Consider the following 18,968-nt stretch of genomic DNA (forward strand, 5'->3'; position numbering starts at 1 on the left):
AGCACGCACGTTGCACTGGGGCCAGTACCCCCAAGGGGGTGAGAATTGGTTCTTAGGGGGGTTAAAAAAACTTAACTCTTTATATAGAGATCACAGATACACATATACAAATATATGGTATATCTGTTGTATTAAAGTTTCATGGGATGGGTGTGGCAAATAGAAATGTTTAAAAAGGCTCCTTGGGGGGCTTTCCTGGTGGCACAGTGGTTGAGAATCTGCCTGCTCATGCAGGGGATGAGTTCGTGCCCCGGTCTGGGAAGATCCCAGCCGCAGATCCAGCCCGTGAGCCATGGCCTCTGAGCCTGCGCGTCCGGAGCCTGTGCTCCGCAACGGGAGAGTCCACAACAGTGAGAGGTCCGCGTACCACAAAACAAAACAAAATAAAACAAAAGGCTGCTTGGGGGATGACAGTGAATAAAAGGTTGAGAAGCACTGCCTTAGAGTAATAAGCTGGATTATATAGCACATCAAATTTTTAGTGTTAATTAACCCCTTTCTCCCCCCAGATGTATCAATACATGATTCCTGTGCCTGCCGTCTTTTCCCCCTCTGCGTAAATACTCCTGTACATACAGAGATCTTTGATACGTATCCCAAATTTGCACATCTACCATTAGACCAGCGAAAACTAGCAGTAGGTACATACTTCTGCACATAATCCTGTGCCTGTTAGAGTGTGGGTCTGAAGACTGAAAATTTCCTTCAACCCTGTATAGCCACTTCAAAGGGAAGAAAAAGACACCAAATTTTTAAATACTTTTGCTGCCAAAATGAAGTAGTAAAAGATATAATTTTTATATTTTCCACCTTTGACTACAAATGCAGTCTTCTGGTAGGAAATGACTGAGTGGGTCTGGGCTTGGTTGGCCCAGCAAGCACTTTCAGGGTTCCTTTTTGGATAGCTGGTGAAACAAAGTCGCAATTGTTTCATTCTCAAAAGAGAAGGCCTGGATGGGATGTGTGCCACTTTTAGCCTAATAGGAAATGAAGTAATTCTTGGGTCATGCTTCAGCAGTTTTGTTTATCCGTACACTGTTTCGTTTCCATGGGTATGGGTGCTTCATATAGTGATAAGGAGCCTGCGGAAAAGCTCTCCAACCACAGGAGCACACACCTGATGTGTGAGCTTAAAAAAGGTTTGGATTAGATGCTTTTAAGAGGACCATCAGCAGTTAAATTTTTGTTTCCCACCTAGGTGCTACTGGTTGTGTGTTGTTTATTTGGCATTCTTCCTCCTTCCCTTTGTTTTTTCAGTTCTACAGTGTCAGGAGCAGCATTTGCTGTGTTGGGCTTATGCAGAAGCTCTTGATAGAGTAATAGGCATCTCTTTTCCTTGAGTCACATGAATAGGAGGATTTTAATAGCTAATACTGATGATAAGTACCAGGTTTAGATGCCTGTTTATGCCAGGTGTCTGCTTTGTGTACAGCCATCTCTGATTTTTTTTTAAATAACCTGGAAGGTTGGTGATGTTCCCATTTTTGTGTGCAAGCAAACAGACTTCAAGGTCGAGTGACTTTTTCAGGTTGACCCAGCCTGTTTGCAGTGGAGGTGAGACTCAAACCTGTTATCTTCTGACTCTACAGCTAGTTGTCAGCATACTTCAGTACCTCTTACAATTCACTCAGTAAGTGTTCGATCTCTCCCTCCCCAAAATTTACTTCATACTTCTGTTGTAATCGACTCGGACCTGATTGTAGCATATATTCAGAAGTCACTTTTAAAAAATGGAATTGAGGTTTCAGCCATGTTCCTTAACAGTTCATCTCTCTTCTTCCCCTGTCTCAATTCTCTGGGGGTATTTCCCTCAGAAGAAGCTCAGTAAAATTTTCAGAACTTCCCCTTTTAAAAGGACTTGTGATTTTTATTTTCTTTTTTTTGTTACCAGGAAATTGAGTGGAAGGAAAAACACCATGGAACTAGCTGAAAACCTTGTTACTCTTCTTTATGCTGCAGCTTCTGTCTTCATGTAAAAAGAAGTTAATTGTGGTTATCATGTCGAATTGGGTATAGTTTCCCATCCCCATGTTTTTGCCCTGAAGATGTAGACATCGTTAATGCCTTGTATTTTGTGTGTACAAAGGCAGTCATAAGACTAATGGCCCCTGAAAACAGTTGTGTCTTTAGAGCTAATTTATGGTAGTAAGAGATTTTATGTGTACAGATGCAGTGACTTCAGTTTTATTAATGGTCCATATTACATAACCTTTGTTTTTGAAAAACGTTGATTTTTTTTTTCTAGATGCTGTATCTGAAAGGTCATAGGGATTAAAAACTAATCTTGTGAACCATTTGAGCCTAATAGAAAACGTGAATGTGAGACAGTAGCCCTGCCAGCCTTGCGAGGTGGTTTTCCAGACGGTAGGGGAGGCACTTTGCTCGAGCTAAATAGTAATTCTTCCAATTTACTGAAAGTTTAATAAAGACTGAGCCAGGAAACCCTCAGTTTTTCACTCCTCTTTTAACCCTCAGTTTTTCTTTGGAAAAAGAAGCCTATAATCATACCAAACCAATTCCAGATTTATGGCACATTTTACTTAGGATGATTCATAGTTTCTCCTTCAGATTGTGAGTTCATGTCTAAAGGGAAAATATTGGGCTAACAATTGGATGGCTTTTCCTAGATATCTATTTCATGGCCTTTGCTAACATCCTATCTTCTCTAATACATGGTTTCGTTTTAGTTCTCCATAAATAGAGCAGACGATAGTTTGCCCATCCACCCATCCACCTTCTAAGAGATTCTGCTAAAGCAGCAGAAAGAATTATGCATGCTTATGCTGCTAAGCACATGTGCACACATATACACACCCCTAAACCACCTTCTATTTCTCCCTCTTTGTTTTCCCTACCCCGTCCTAGCCAAGTAAAGTCATTTTAGCAATTTCAGATAGATTTCTGTGCAGATGTATTACGTTTGCACTTTCCAGTTTTGAGTTAAGGTGGTATTGCTTCACCATGGCTTTTGGCTGTGTGTGTGTGTGTGTTTGTGTGTGCGTGTGTGCGTGTGCGTGCGCCTGTGCAGGAGAGTGTGAGATGAAGTTGAAGGTATGGACTATGGCCTGGACCCTGTGTATATACAGGAGGTGATTTTACAGAGCGGTGATGATGTTGACTTTTAGCAATGGTGTGACTCGCTTTCTGGCTCAAGCGCTCAGGTGTCTGACACCTCTGCACAGGCTTGGGGAAGGAGACGAGTAAGAAAGAATAACTGTTTGGATATGTGGGGCAGTGGATGTCATTATTGTAGGTTAGTTTAATATCTCTTCTAAGACAGTGTGTTTAAGTTTTGAAGGTAGAATTCAGTTTGGATTCCACATTATTCACATTCTCATCATTGAATTGTGAAACCTGTAAGTTTAGTTTTTATTGACATTTATTTGTATCTACCTCAAAGGAGTGTCAGGAATTTTTAAATGAGCTTAATCCTGAATAAATGGGAAATGATATAATTACTGGTGAGATTCATGAATGAGAAACACAACATTCTTAAAGTATAGTCATCTGTCAGTATCTGCAAAGGGATTGGTTCCAGGACCCCCATGGATACAAAAATCTGCAGATGCTCAAGTCCCTTCATTAGCCCTCTGTAGCCATAGTTCTGCATCCGGAAATTCAGACAACCATGGATCGTAAATATAGTGGTACATATATGTAGCATTGAAGGAAAAAATCCACATATAAGTGGACCCAGGCAGTTCAAACTCATCTTTTTAAAGGGTCAACAGTAATTATCCTGACTGAAATATATATAGCTGTGTCTGTCTGTCTAGTTTGATTGGAAGTGAAATGAGCCTGTATATGTTATTTTGGGTGATAGTATTAAAGAATTTGAGAGGAGTCTTCTAAATTATAGCTCTTGATTTATGAGATTAGGATACTCTCCAGATTTTAAAGTGTTAGAGAAGTTATCATTTACCTCAGGCCACATAGCTTAGGAAGTAACAAAATAGGTTTGAACCCAGGTCTCTCCTCACATGAAACATCTAGGTGTAGCCTAGTTAATATCTTCCTGAAACTGCCTCTTGCAGAAATTATTCCATCCTTTGAACTTACTCTCTGCTTCCATTTTTATGTTTTTGAAACTGTTTCTTGTTCCTGGAATCACCTCCTAAGTTTGTCTCTGCCCACCTTCTGCCTGGTAAAACCCATGGGTTTGTACAGCTGGGGAAACCATAGAGCCTGCAGAGGCTGCCCTTATTCTGTACATGAAGAAATTGAGGCCTGGAGAAGCACAGATGATCTGAGGTCATTCAACTTAGGAGTCTTATAGTCAGGATTTGAGCATAGTGTTTTCCTTCCTTTGCTTTTAGTTTTCCATAGTACCTTTATTTCCCGTTTAAGCCTTCTTGTCTTCATGAATCTTGGGTTTAGGGGCAGACAGGAGAGCAAGGAAACTTGGGTTCAGATTCTAATTCCACTGCCACTTAGGAGTTTTATAATCTTGGACAAATTACTTAACATTTTTGTGACTTGATTTCCTCATCTGGCAAATGGGGATAATAATAGTACCTACTGCGAGGGTTGTTATGATACTTAAATGAACTGTTATTAGGAAATCACTGAGGATGGTGCCTGGCACAGAGAAATTATTAGAGAAGTGATAGATGGATAGATAGATAGATATTATTAGAGAAGTGATAGATAGATAGGGAGGGATAGGATAGGACTATGCATCTGAGTTCTGAGGGTTGCAGTGAAGAACTGCTGCGATTGGAGAGTTGGGAGCAGGATGCCTATCAAAAAGGTCCTCTTGACTGCCACCTTTCTTTTGCTCACCTGTGAAATGCACTGGTCCTCTCTGGCGAGTCGCATGGTATGTGTTTCTTTAGAACCCACCCCATTTTGCAGTGATCTGCAGCTTGGTTGATTGCCACCTCATAGGCTATAAACATCTGGAGAGCTCAGATTCACTGTGATTAGCTTCTAATTACAGTGTGCTAGGTAGGCTTGGTGGATGTCCACATGTTATTTTTGGCTGCACCGAACAGCTCACGAGAACTTAGTTCCCCGACCAAGGATTGAACCTGGACCCCAGCAGTGAAAGCACTGAGTCCTAACCACTGGACTGCCAGGGAATTCCCCAGATGTTAATCGTTAAATGTTACAGAACAGTTTAGAAGAACTACTTTCTGCCAGAAAAACACCCAAACCTTTATTACCTGAATCAGTTGATTTGTTTATCCCGATGTTGTTGTCTTAAGTAACTAGGCTGGCTGCCCTTCAAAGAAAGATTAAGATTCTTTTTTCTAATTTCATTTCACATAGTAGATGTATAAATTCAACATATTTATTGAATTGAAATAAAAACATGGGTGTATATACATCGCCATGCACATGTGTGCACGTATGCGTGCCAGAGGATGCTTCACTTTCCCACAGCCTTCATGGAAGGAATTCAACTGGGAATGCAGTTGGGAGCACCTTGGTGGAGTTACGCGTTTGTGTGGAGACTGATCTCGGTGGTTCATGGACCTGTACCTCTTGCTTAATAGTCATACTGGCCTGTCATTCCAAGTGTTGGGCTCCTCGTGGGTAGGGATGTAGCTGTCACCCTTCCCTCTTTATCTATAAGCAATGTGTTACAAAACTTTCACATCATGATATAATAGGCCATGACCTTTGGCATCAGACTTGAATTTGAATGATGGATTCTGCTCCTTCACATGTGTGTAAACTTGGGCAAATTACTTCTTGAAGTCTCAGTTTTCTCATCTGTAATGTGAGGACAATACACACCTCATAAATTTGTTGTGTAGGGAAAATGACATGTCAGATGCCTGGTATGTGGTAGGTTCTTGGTTAGTAAGTATTGAGACTTGTTACCATCCTCAAATTACACAGCAGGGAGAGATTTCTTTTGTCACAAAGTAAAAGCTTAAGGAGGCACCTGGGGAAAAAGTATATGTGGAAAATCTATTATTACCCTCACTGGTCACATGGAAAAAAATAATTGTTTTCTCTTTCAAAGACAGCAGAAAGCAGGGGCTTCCCTGGTGGCGCAGTGGTTGAGAGTCCGCCTGCCGATGCAGGGGACACGGGTTCGTGCCCCGGTCCGGGAAGATCCCACATGCCGCAGAGCGGCTGGGCCTGTGAGCCATGGCCGCTGGGCCTGCGTGTTCAGAGCCTGTGCTCCACAACGGGAGAGGCCACAGCAGTGAGAGGCCTGAGTACCGAAAAAAAAAAAAGAGACCAGCTTACTTTGTTCTGTGAAGTGTGAAGCCTCTGTTGGCTGTGCCCGTGGTCTGGAGAGCCAGATTCAGGGACCCTCCTCCTCATCCTGCTGCTGGGAAGCGGTCAGTGCGTGTTGGTGGGCGCAGGGCAGCCCAGGCCTCAGGTGCCTGCAGTTAATCAGGCAGCGCACCGGGGAGGGGGGCGGCAACTCAAACAGAAGCATCAATTTCATTTCCTTTTCTTTTTTCTCATCAGAAAGATACTTATGAAAGAAACGATAATGTTAGTAGCATAGTTCCAGCTAGTTGAGGAAAAACGTGTTTTGATGAATATTCTATATCTTGGAAATACTTAGTTCTGTGAGGCTGAAAACCCATAGAAATTCTGATTCTCCAGGAAGGCCTCCCCACGGGAAACACTGCTGTTAAACCTTCCTGATCTTACTTGAACAGAGCTCTTTGAGGTGACACGTAGCTTGCTGCCAGTGTTGCAGCTTGTGAGGTCTCTGCCCCTTTGGACAGTGGGCACTGTAGTCTCTGGCATGCTTGCTTCTCCTCAACCAGGTTTCTAGCCACAGCATTGTGTCATCCCTGGGTGACCTAGGTGATTTGATTGAAGTTCTCTTTACATTACAGGAAAGAACGTGTATCTCAGAGCAAAAGTTATTTTCTAGGCCTTGAATTGCTTCATAATAGTAAAATAAAATCAAGTCGCTTTGTACTTTTCTAAGTGCTTCCTCAGCTGCTTAATTGTATTGTATCGTGGTGAAAGTGAGGCAGGTTCTGGGGCATCTGTACAATTCCTGCCATGTAACCTGTATGAGTGACTTTTTCCCTGTTGGCTTTTCGGATCCAGTGCAGTTAGGGAGGGGTTAGACTTCCCATTGTACGCTAGGGTCCTTCACCTTTCATTCTTTAATTTGTTCAAGCTGAACCGCTGTAGTTCAATGTACATTGAGATTTTCAGAGACTGTTAGTACCGAACACTATGCTGGGCATGGTGGCAGCTGGAATACAAAGTTATTTGTTGTTTGGTAGGGGAACCAGTTCATAATTGCAAATAGCAATTGTAAAAATGAGTTGGAAATGGAGTTTTAAGAATTTTGGAAGATTGCTGTTAGAGCTCGGAGGAAGGAGAGGTTTGTTTTAGGAAGGGGAGCTTGTATGTCACGCAGGAAGAGCTGAGAAGCACCCCCACCCCCACCCCGCAGTGTCCACCTTTCAGGAGGAGGGCTCTAATCCTGTTTTCCTTGCTGCATGTGTTTCCTTAGGTCATGACTGCTGCGAAACGGTGAAGGTGCTGCTCTGTGCTTCCAAAGAGGGCCTGCCTGTGTTTGTGGTGGCAGAGGAAGACTTCAGGTTCATCCAGGACGAGGCCTATGATGCAGCCCAGTTCCTGGCAACCAGTGCTGGAAATCAGCAGGCTCTGAACTTCACCCGTTTCCTGGATCGGTCAGGACCCCCGTCCACGGACGTGAATTCCCTTGATGAGAAGGTTTCCCTGGCGTTCAGGCACCTGAAGCTGCCAGCGGAGTGGAATGTGTTGGGAACAGATGCAACTTCGCATGGTAAGAACTTCAGTGACCCACAGTCTCTGAATTTGGAATTCTTATGTTTTTGGATGGGGCTGCTTTTATATGGCGATTGTCTTCACATCTGCCACTGTGGCTGAATAGACCTTGCAGTTACTGTAGTGGAGTGACCTCGGTGGCCTCTCTCCTCGGTTCTTCAGCTGAGCTGTTAGACCTGTTCTTGCAGTGAAATGACCCCAGAGAGAGCTCGCTGTTGTCTTTGGCAGCTCTTATTTAAAGTAGAGGGTGGCCAATCAAAAAATGGGCAGAAGACCTAAATAGACATTTCTCCAAAGAAGACAGACAGATGGCCGAGAAGCACGTAAAAAGCTGCTCAGCATCACTAATCATCGGAAAAATGCAAATCAAAAGGACAATGAGGTATCACCTCACACCGGTCAGAATGGGCATCATCCAAAAATCTACAAACAACAAGTGATGGAGAAGGTGTGGAGAAAAGGGAACCCTCCTGCACTGTTGGTGGGAATGTAAATTGATACAGCCACTATGGAGAACAGTATGGAGGTTCCTTAAAAAACTAAAAATAGAATTACCAAATGACCCAGCAATCCCACTGCTGGGCATATACCCAGAGAAAACCGTAACTCAAAGATACATGCACCCCAATGTTCATTGCAGCTCTGTTTACAATAGTCAGGTCATGGAAGCAACCTAAATGCCCATTGACAGAAGAATGGATAAAGAGGATGTGGCACATATATACAATGGAATATTATTCAGCCATAAAACGGAACAAAATTGGGTCATTTGTGGAGATGTAGATGGATCTGGAGACTGTCATACAGAGTGAATCAAGTCAGAAAGAGTAAAACAAATATTGTATGTTAACGCATATATGTGGAACCTAGAAAAATGGTACAGATGAACCAGTTTTCAGGGCAGAAACAGACACAAATGTAGAGAACAAACGTATGGACACCAAGGGGGGAAAGTGGCAGTGGTGGTGGTGGGATGAATTGGGAGATTTGGATTGACACATATACACTAATATGCATAAAATGGATAACTAATAAGAACCTGCTGTATAAAAAATAAATAATATTCCCCAAAAAACCCACAAAATAAAGTAGAGGTTGGCATGTCGCCTCCATGGGCCCAGATTTCAGGCTTGATGTTCTGTGTGTAGAAAGAGACCTGACCTTCATGAGGAGGGTAGCAGAGTAACTTGGGATACTTCTTTCATGTTTCATTATCAAAGCAGGGTTTTCCTTATTGTCTTCTCAAGTTCTCTAGAGACTCCACGAAGTTGGAGGAAAGGAAAAGACTGGGAAGTAATTGGGGGGCAGCACGAGAGCAGGCTGAGCTCTGGAAAATCCCGCACATTTTTAACCAGAGTATTTTCACTCTTGTTTATTTTATCTACTGGCTGGCTCTCCATATGAGAGTTCATTGAAGGAAGGGCTCTACTTTTTAAAAAAACACTGATGTAGTGTCTATTTATGTTCTTCTTATTCAGACAGGGGATTTCCTGTGTAATTATTCTTGTGGCACATGACATCTACTAGATATTGTGAATACATATGTATGTGCATACACACACACACGTATTTAATGAAGCAATATAGACCTGGAGTCCAATAAATAACATCATCTTTCCCTCCTGAGTGCAAATCATGGAAAGATTTAGGAGTTACACAGAGTTTAAAATGTTTGCCTTTTTCCTGACAAAAGCTAGATTGAAAGGCTGACTTCAGACTGCTTGCCGGAAGGGGTTGCGTATCCTTTCTACTTTATTTCTGAAAGAGCTGGACAATCACAGGACTGCCCTTCAGCGTCCACCAGCTTTGATTATTGTGTTCTGTAGGGGAGCACCCGGAAGTCACCGCCCCCCCCTCCCCCCCGCCCCACCGCAGGCACGCAGATCCTGAGGAGAAGTGCTGAGAGGAGCTGAGCCAGGGGCACGCTCAGTTCCTGCTCCCGCAGACCTGTCAGGTAACTGTGTTCTTCCTCCCGTGGAAGAATGGTGAGGAGTTGTTTGCTAGTTTTGGCTCTCTTAAACCCGCTGAATTTAACCATTAAGGTGGTGATCAGCTGCAAGAATGATGTCCCTCTCTATCAGGGGCTTCCTGTCAAGGTAATGACTGGGCCCCTCCTGCCAGGTAAAATACAAAAGAAAGCGTGGACTCTGAAATGAAGGGAAAAAGCACTTGTCCCTTTTCCTTTTCTTATTTTCCTTTTCTTATACAACATCTAAGAAACCTCTACATTGCTGAGATCTAGAGATCAAAATATTTGCCATTATACAGGGCATGGGCACCTTTTCAGAAATCTAATGTTTGGAAACCTAGCTCATGCTGTTTCTGTGTTGTGATCAGAATGATTGTTCTGGTTGCCCTTTATAAATCAGTATCAGAAAGGATTTCATTAGTTATTTGTGGGGCTTAAAGTTTATTTTGTGTGGTTTTGCTTTGTCTTGTTTAAAGAGGGTACAGGAATTGGATAGTTGGTTCATGCCACATGATTAGAAAGAACTGTTAGAAAAGCACAGGTCTGAGACTTCAGGCATATCCTTCCCTTCTCTGGGTCTTAGCATCTTTGTCTTTAATAGGCAGCTCGCCAGCTTTAATATTTTATAGTCTTTCCATGTGCTTCTGAAGTTTCTGATGTACAAAATTGTTCAAGCAGTGCTAGTGAAGGCTAAATCAAATTTGAACACTTAGGGAAATGCCTGAAAACCACAATAACGTGCCATCACACACCTTTAGGAAGACCAAAATTAAAAGTACCAAGCACTGGCAAGGATGCAGAACAACATCTCATACATTGCTGGTGGGAGTGCAAAATAATACAGCCACTCCAGGAAACAGTTTGGCAGTCTCCTATAAAGTTAAATGTACATTTACTATATGACCCAGCAATCCTACTTTTGGTTCTTTGTTCTAGAGAAATGAAAACTTATATATACTAAAAAAAAAATGTCTTCACAAATGTGCCTATAGCAGCATTATTTATAATCATCCCAAACTAGAAACAACCCAGATCTCCCTCACCGGGTGACTGTGTATACAAACTGTGGTACACCCATACTATGGAATACTACTCAGCAATAAAAAAGGAACAAACTGTTGACACGTGCATCAACTTGAATGCATTTTAAATGCATTGCACTAAGTAAAGAAGTCAGTTTCCAAAGTTATTTACTCTATGATTCTATTTATATGATACTCTAGAAAGGGCAAAATTGTAGGAACAGAAAATAGGTTATTAGTTGCCAGGGGCTAGAAGTAGGGAAAAGGTCTGACCACAGAGGGGTATCATGGGGGAATTCTTTGGGTGTTGAAATGGTTTTGTGTCTTATTGGTGGTGGTTTTAAGAATCTGTGCATGTGCTCAAACTCATAGGACTGTACACTCCCCAAAAGTGAACTTTATTGTACATAAACTAAAAACAAAAGAACAGAAGAAATTGAACAAGTTATCTGTATACTTTACCAGGTGAAATGCATGCAAGGGACTAATGTCCACCTTGGGATCAGGAGTCTGATTTCAAGTGCTGGATTCACATTCTGCAGTTGAAATTGTTCAGTTAATTGTGGATTAGAATCTGCAAACAGTGGGTATTTTAAGGCTGAATAGCATCAATTAAGAGGTCCTTGCTTGCTGTTGGGGGACAAATGCAAAGGAACACACTGCTTACAGCAGTGAGTTGCACATCAGATACTTTTTTAAAGGTGTTTAAAGGAAGAAGGTACGAAGTCAGCTTGTTGCCTGGGATAATCATGCAGCTAAATAGGGCACCTTGTCATATAACAGGACTACTTGCTGTTGAAAGCTAGGATGTTTACAGGTGTTCCAGCCTAATACTTGTACAAAGGAGTCATGTAAGATTTATGGTTAATCGTCCCACTCTAATCGTTTAAGATGTAGTGCTTTTTAACTTTTATTCAGGTCAGTGACTCCTTTGAAAATAGCTCGGATTTCTCCTTAGGAAAAAGTATACATAGGGGCTACCTGCAAAAATTTGCATATTGTTTCAGGGATTCAGTCTCCCTGCACCGCAGGCGTGAACATGGTGTTAAGAACTCTTGGCTTAGGCTTGATATTGTCAGGTAGAAAGAGCATAGGCTGCAGAGTCAGTTTGTTGATATCCGGGCTTCATTGCAAGAGTTTGTGCAGAATACTTAATCTCGCTGTTTCTCAATTTCTTCATCTGTAAAATGGAGGAAAATATATCCAATAGTGTGTGCTACTTTGCAGGCTCTTCATTTTTAATGTACCATGACCAATGTCCAGTAACCTTTTGGAGACAAAACACTGATGAGCTCTGATGAGGGAAAGTGACATGTTCTATAAAAGGATAAAACAGTATAGCACTTTAAAAAAAAAAACCTCTTTGAAGAAGAATGAGACTTTTTTTTTAAGCTTATTTCTACAGGAAGTCCTTACTTTAAACATCAGCAAGAGGGAATTTGTCCATTTTATTTTTCCAAGAGTTCTTTAACCCCTAGTTACATAAAGTACTGTACTTTTAGCCTTAGTTCTGCCTTAAAGGCAAATAATATGGATTCGTCTGGGTGGAGGGTGAATGGTGGGGTTGGAATAACTTCCCTCTGAGTTACCAAGTTTCACTTAATTGTTTCAGCTCTTCAGTGCCTCTGTGGTTAGTGAAATGGTGAATTAGGATGGTTTTTCCCCTGAAAGACCCTTGTACAGTAGCAATCAGCATAACTCTCAGGTAACAAAGGGTGGGCCTTTGAGGACTTGCTCTGAAGAAAGCAAAGAGGAGAAAGGTCCTGGGGGCAATTGCATTCTTATTTAGTCATGGTGTTGTATAACTAAATGAAAAGAAGATCTAATCACCTCTGGGGTGGGAACCCTCCCCACATAGAGAAATTTGGATGGAGAGAAGGATGAGACAGGTTTAAGCCAGGCTGCACTAAAAGCAGTCTGTGTGTTCTCAGTTCTTTACATCTGATGTTGGTTAATGGAACCACAACCTTAATCATTTAGTGTTTTAGTTCCCACACCTTTTCCAGATTGATAGCTTTCCATGAAAATTTTTCCTTAGCTACACCCACTAGTAATTTTGTATGTTTTTAAGCTATCGTAGCTGCTAAAAAAGAAAATAATAAAATATTAAAATATATTTTAATAATATATTGTAATAGTCTAAGGGATTGACTCCAGGACAAGTGGTTCCTCGTAATGGCAGCACTTTAACTCCAAAAGGTTTTGTTCCCTCTCAAACCTTGATTCGGTCACAAGGTTATAGGTGTCATTTTTCCAAATGCCCGTTTCTCACATGGGCCTGCTGTTTCCCTTCCCCACGGGGTGTGAGAATTCCTGCATCATGTGGGACTTGAGGTTTATTTAAGAAGTAGTACAGAATAGTAGAAAGAATGGTGATTTTGGAGTCTCATAGATACACAGTCAGAGAGTCCTGTGAGCAGGGTGGATCGATGGGGTAGGAAAAGTACCTGTAGCCTTTGAATACTATTTTGTTCACAGAACTCAGAATGTTTTGCTTAGACAGAAAATCTGACAACTTGAAAAGGTGCAGCCATCTCGCCTGCTTCTCACGGTCTAATGCCTGCGAGGCCCAGCACCTTTCTCTGCAGAGCTGAGGGAATGCGTGGAGGGGTGCTTCCAGCATACAAGCAGATAGTAAGCAGGGCTTCAGACATTTTCTCCTACCTTCTCTGTGGGAAGCTGGGCCCACAGAGAGATTTTTCCAGTTGAACACTGTTAAACAGGAAAACTAACCAACCAACATATGGCCTATGAAATAACACTATAGCATAAAGGAAATGGAAAAGTATCATGAATATTCAGATGGCAGACTCTACTTTTCGTTAAGAAACCAAAGAAAAATTTAGAAGAGGTTTGCCATTTGTCCTTTAAAAGATTGAAGACGTCAGACCTATTATAAAATAGGAAGGAAGGAGAAGGAAGCAACAAGGAGAAAAATAAGTTTAATGATTTTGTCAGTCAGGGTCACTCAGAGTATCAGAACCAGTAGGAAAATATGTATTAAGTTTTGTTTCAGGGAATGGCTTGCACAATGGTGGGGGCTGGCTAAGCAAGTCCAAAATTTGTAGGGTAAGAGTGGAAGAGAACATCACGGGCAAGCTCAAACCCACCAGCACGAGCCAAAGCTGTCATCCTCAGACAGGAAGGGGAAATCCTGAGCTGGATGGCACTCCACGAGCACAGCCTGACTCTGCCCTCCTCGGGCAGGATTTCTTCTCTCTCCAGGGGAAATCTCAGCCCTGCTTTTAAAGCCTTCCAGCTGATTCTGTTAGGCCTACCCAGATTAGCCAGGATAATCTTCCTTATTAAATCAACTGATTAGGCACTTTAATTACTGCAAAAAAGCCATCACGATGAGGGCAAAGATGGAAGGGAGTTGGCTTAAATGATGCAAGGACATCCAGAATCCCAGAGCATAATTAAATTCAAATTGGGGTAAAGGACCCAATTGACGTCATAGGAAATGCAGTTAGTGACCTGAAAAACAAAGTTGAGTAGCTCTCATAATACAGAGGGAAAACACAAAGATCACAAGAGAGAAAAAAACGGAGTCGAGAAAAGAGGTTGATTCTAAATTGTAGGTGCTCTGGATTTTAAACTGAGACAAAAGGAACAAAAGCAATGATGCAAGGTATGATAGGTAAGAGAAAATTATTTTTGGAGGAAAACATGAGAAGGTACTTTTTAAACTACAGTATTAGAATGCTTGCATGATTGATTTTTACAAAAAGAGATGGGGTGGAGTAGTAGAGAGGGTATGGTTTCTAGACCCAAGACAAGAATTTTCAAATTTTGATGATTTTTTGCCATGGGTAAGTTATTAACCTGTCTTCATCTGCAAAATGAGGATAACGAGACCTCACAGGGTTATTGTGAGAATGAAAAAAGTGAATACAAACCGCTTAGCCCAGTGCACGGCACCTAGTCTTCACCAGATATTACTTTTCTTATTATCTGTTGATTGCAGAGAGGGGGTGACCGAAAAGCAGATGTGGCACCTGCTGCTAAGGACGTTAGGATGAGATTTGGGAGCCCTGCAGGTGCTGGAATTGGGGTGCCAGCTTGGAGCAGGTGTATGGCCTTGTTATTGGAACTCTTCCCCCCCTCAAGAATGTGAGATCTTTTTTGTTTTTGAATTTTATTTATTTTTTTGTACAGCAGGTTCTTATTAGTTATCTGCTTTATACATATTAGTGTATACATGTCAATCCCAATCTCCCTATTCATCCCACCAGCACCACCCGCCACCCACACTTTCCCCTCTTGGTGTTGGAACTCTACTCTTGAAGGCTGAGCTGACTCGGAGCAAGTAGGGGATGAGAATGGGTGGGGGTGTAGAGGAAGCTACTTTAAGGAAGTGTCAGGTAGTGAGACGGGACTTAGCTAGTCTCTAAAAAAATCACCTAGTTCCTGGGCAGTACCTTATTAGCTTTTTTGTATTTGATAAGGATGTCAGAGTGCCTGTGAACAACTGTAAGGCACAAGTCAGATGGTGATATTTGATCTTTTCTGAAGGTTCTTTCTGTCCTTTTGTCCGGCCTGGCCACCTGCTCTTAGTTGTTGATTATTAAAATTTGTACCTACATGTGCAGTGGTTTCTTCTGTAGTGTTGATGTCTTTCCAGCCTGTGCCTGTGCTGAACATCATATAAATCCTGAATTAGTCAGTGTGCAGAGTTCTATAGGGAAAGTGTAAAATATGAAAGATAATTTTTGCTTCCAAGGAAATTTACCCCGGCAGTAAGGAGACAAGACTAAGGCACATGTGACGTTAGAAGACAGTGCAGCTCGTGTAAAACTGCAGGGTCAAAGATGCCTTCATTCTTACCGTGCTGCTCACGTACAGAAGCATCGGGGACTTCAGTGTAAGGAGAAAACACTGGGGTCCAAGAAGTCTGAGAATGCTCAGGAAGTTGAGACCTGCTGGAAGCCACGGAGAATGAACGATGTTAGCTCAGCTGAGGGGATGAAAGCGAGCACAACTGCAGGGCACCACTCCTGTTTCCAGACTCTGAGTGGTGCTCCCTGTGGTTGAGTAAGCCAGCATCTCGGGCTGTGTACTGAAGCCCTGGGGTAGCTGTAGCTCCCGCCTTAACAGGTTGGGCACAAGAGGATGCCTGAGGCACAGAGAGTGTTGCCAGTGAACCTAGAATGTGATTGGAAGTTGGGAGGGACAGAGAAGGGGGGTGGGGAGGAAAGGAACCCAACATTTATTCAGTGAGTGCCTGCTACGGGCCATCAGCTCACTAGCATGTCACCTACCCCTCTGATTTGTTACTGCAGCCATGGGAGTGAGGTGGTGTGGTAACCCCCTCTAGGGATGAAGAGAGCAGAGCTCAGAGAACTGAAATGGATTATGCCCAGTCACATGATGGTAAATGCCAAATTTGAGCCCAGATTTGTCTGACTCCAAAGCCCTTCCTCATTCTGCCACTTTCTTTTTTTAAAAAAATTATTTATTTATTTATTTGGGGCTGCGTTGGGTCTTCACTGCTGCGCGTGGGCACCTCTCTAGTTGTGGCGAGCAGGGGCTACTCTTCACCGCTGTGCGTGGGCCTCTCACCACCGTGGCTTCTCCTGTTGTGGAGCATGGGCTCTAGGCACGCGGGCTTCAGCACCTGTGGCCTGCGGGCTCCAGAGCACAGGCTCAGTAGTTGTGGTGCGCGGGCTTAGTTGCTTTGCGGCGTGCGGGATCTTCCCGGACCAGGGCTCGAACCCGTGTCCCCTGCATTGGCAGACGGATTCTCAACCACTGCGCCACCAGGGAAGCCCCCTCTGTCACTTTCAGAGTGACTCTGTACCAAGCAGGGGTCTTGACTTCACCTCAGGTGAAATAGACGCGTGTTTTTCTCTCTGAAGGTGTTAGCATATCATCTCAGAGTTAGTCTTTCTTATGCCTGGAGATGCATTTCTTTCTTTCATTAAACAACCAACCAAAAAAGCTGACTGTGCCAGCAATTTGATTTGCCCTTAATGTGGGAGAATAAAAAGAGCTGTGTGTACTTAACAAGCAGAACCTGTTTTTAGTGTTTAACTAGCCAACTGCTCTCTGGGTGTTATTTTTTTTTTTAAAGTAATTATACCATTTTTGATATACCCGTCTAAGCCCCAATAACTATTCCCCTTGGATCCTGATCCCCGTGTTATGAGGTTGCATTCACTTCTTTCTTTCTTTTTCTGTTCAGGAAAAGAACATATGTGTAGTACAGTCACCCTGAAAATCTGCCTGTATAAATTTGTTGAACAAATGCATTAAATCAGAATATAGAAATGGATTCTCTTTTGTAGGACTGTCTCCTATTGGAGATTTTGCTTCTTATATTTTTTCTAGCTTCATTTTGTCTTTGGGAGCTGATTCTACTCTGCCACAAGAAAATTGTTCATGTTGTATGTTGTGGCTTAACTTGAGGATCTTAGGTGCTTGGAGGCAGTGGTGTTTACCTGAACCATCTCTTTGTTTGTTTACTTTGGGTTTTCACATTCTCCTCACTGATTTTCATTTTCTCCCCCATCTGCAGGTGGTGGCCCCCGAGAGACATTGTTGCATTTTGCTGCCCGGCTGGGGCTGCTGAGGTTGACGTGGTTCCTGTTGCAGAAGCCAGGTGGCCGCGGAGCTCTCAGCATCCACAACCAAGAAGGAGCGACCCCTGTGAGCTTGGCCTTGGAGCGGGGTTATCACAAGCTGCACAGGCTTCTAACTGAGTAAGTGCTCCTTCTCCCCATTTCCTTCTTCTCAGCACCAGCCCCACCCCCGATTCATAGTAGCCCTGCCCCCTTGGCATCTCCAGCCTTCGCCAGGAACTAAAACCTCGGCTCTGTGCCTTGCCTTTTGCTGGAGGTTTATAAGCTTGCTCCTGCTCACGACTTCATTGTCTGAGAGTAACACAAGTAAGTCATATTCCCATTTTTTTCCTCTCCTCTGTTTCCCTGCCCTTACTGCTTCATGCCTCTTAATTTTTACTGAAAACTCAGAATAAGTCTGGTCTGTAGGGGTAGCACTCCATTACCAAGGTATCCAGTTTTTCCTGGTTTAGTACAAGAGGAAACGGTTTTTCTGTACCATATACTTTTCTTTCTGGTATGTCTTCAAGCTTTGAAAGAGTTAACTAGAAATACTTTAATAATTGCTTATGGAAAGTACGCTGAACACTGAGTTTTGCTTTGAATGTAATGTCTATAAATAAAATCGAGAGCAGTGGTCTCTTCATATGAGTAGCAGTAAAAAGCAACTGAGCTGTCCTGGAAACGTGCAGTAGGAAATCCTGTCTATGTGTTTGTGGGTTCAATTGTTATACATTCTGACTCTTTATAGAGAGTCCTTTGAAGGAAGGTTGTTAGTCAAAACATTAGAAGAGTTCTTTTTTCTTTTTTTCTTGAATAAATAGAAAAATAAATGCATTATGACAGCCAACACTTTTCATTGGAATATTATAAAAGGCAGAAAATTTCAAGTATAGTTTCTCTTGTTTAATGATTTTTATATTGTTTTAGGGTCGTCATTATCTTTTCCACCACATAATCTAAACGAGAATCAATCCCATTGGATCTATGTTATTTTTTGAAGGATCTTTATAAATTAAGTCAGTATTCCCAAATTCTCAGATATTTTGCCCATGTTAGACTTAATTTAGTTGCATTTTATTCTTTTACTATTTTAAGCTGTGTGTAAGGGGTGATCTGGAAGGGCCAAGAAGAGATCGCAGAATGTAATGATACTTAGTGTTATATAAATAGGGGTTTTTTGTTTGTTTGTTTTTCTTTATCTGCCATGCTTATAACTTCCCCAGTCAAGCCAGACAGAAGGTTCTTTGCAGAAAGCTTTCTGATGGGTGCTCTAGATACAATGACGGCAGGAGGGGCACACCTCATCTCAGATGAGCTTTGGATACTTGAGCTCTCCTAGGACAGTATTCCAGAGAGTGATATGTTCCATTCCTTTGTACTTCCCATCTGGCCAGTGATTTGATTCCTTCTGCTTGTTTGCCTCATGGCCTTAGGAAGACAGGCTTCCTCCCAGAAGTTGAAACAATTATCTCAGTATGACTATCGTGAAGTTCAAGTGCAGTTTCTCTAAATTCAATCTTAGAACTCAGAGGTTTTGCTGGGAAGCAGAGTTGGTTAAGGATTGCCATCCAAATGGGGAAATAGTGATTACAACAGCTTCATTATATGCTGGGTGAGAATGTCACAAGGCTGTTCTTAACAGCACAGCTTTAAGGAAACTAGAGTGTG

General features: G+C 42.4%; 1 protein-coding gene across 15 annotated transcripts in view; it reads left to right on the forward strand.

Moving 5' to 3' along the window:
• AKAP13 (A-kinase anchoring protein 13) overlaps positions 1–18,968 on the forward strand; it is a 346,588-nt gene that overhangs the window by 137,776 nt on the left and 189,844 nt on the right. For all 15 annotated transcript variants that reach the window (XM_059058814.2, XM_059058815.2, XM_059058817.2 and 12 more), the window contains 2 exons: positions 7,448–7,744; positions 17,255–17,438. In XM_059058814.2, coding sequence (XP_058914797.1) covers positions 7,448–7,744; positions 17,255–17,438 — 481 coding nt within the window. The remainder of the gene's footprint in view (positions 1–7,447; positions 7,745–17,254; positions 17,439–18,968) is intronic.

Source organism: Kogia breviceps, chromosome 3, assembly GCF_026419965.1.
Source record: "Kogia breviceps isolate mKogBre1 chromosome 3, mKogBre1 haplotype 1, whole genome shotgun sequence".
Taxonomy (NCBI): Eukaryota; Metazoa; Chordata; class Mammalia; order Artiodactyla; family Physeteridae; genus Kogia; species Kogia breviceps.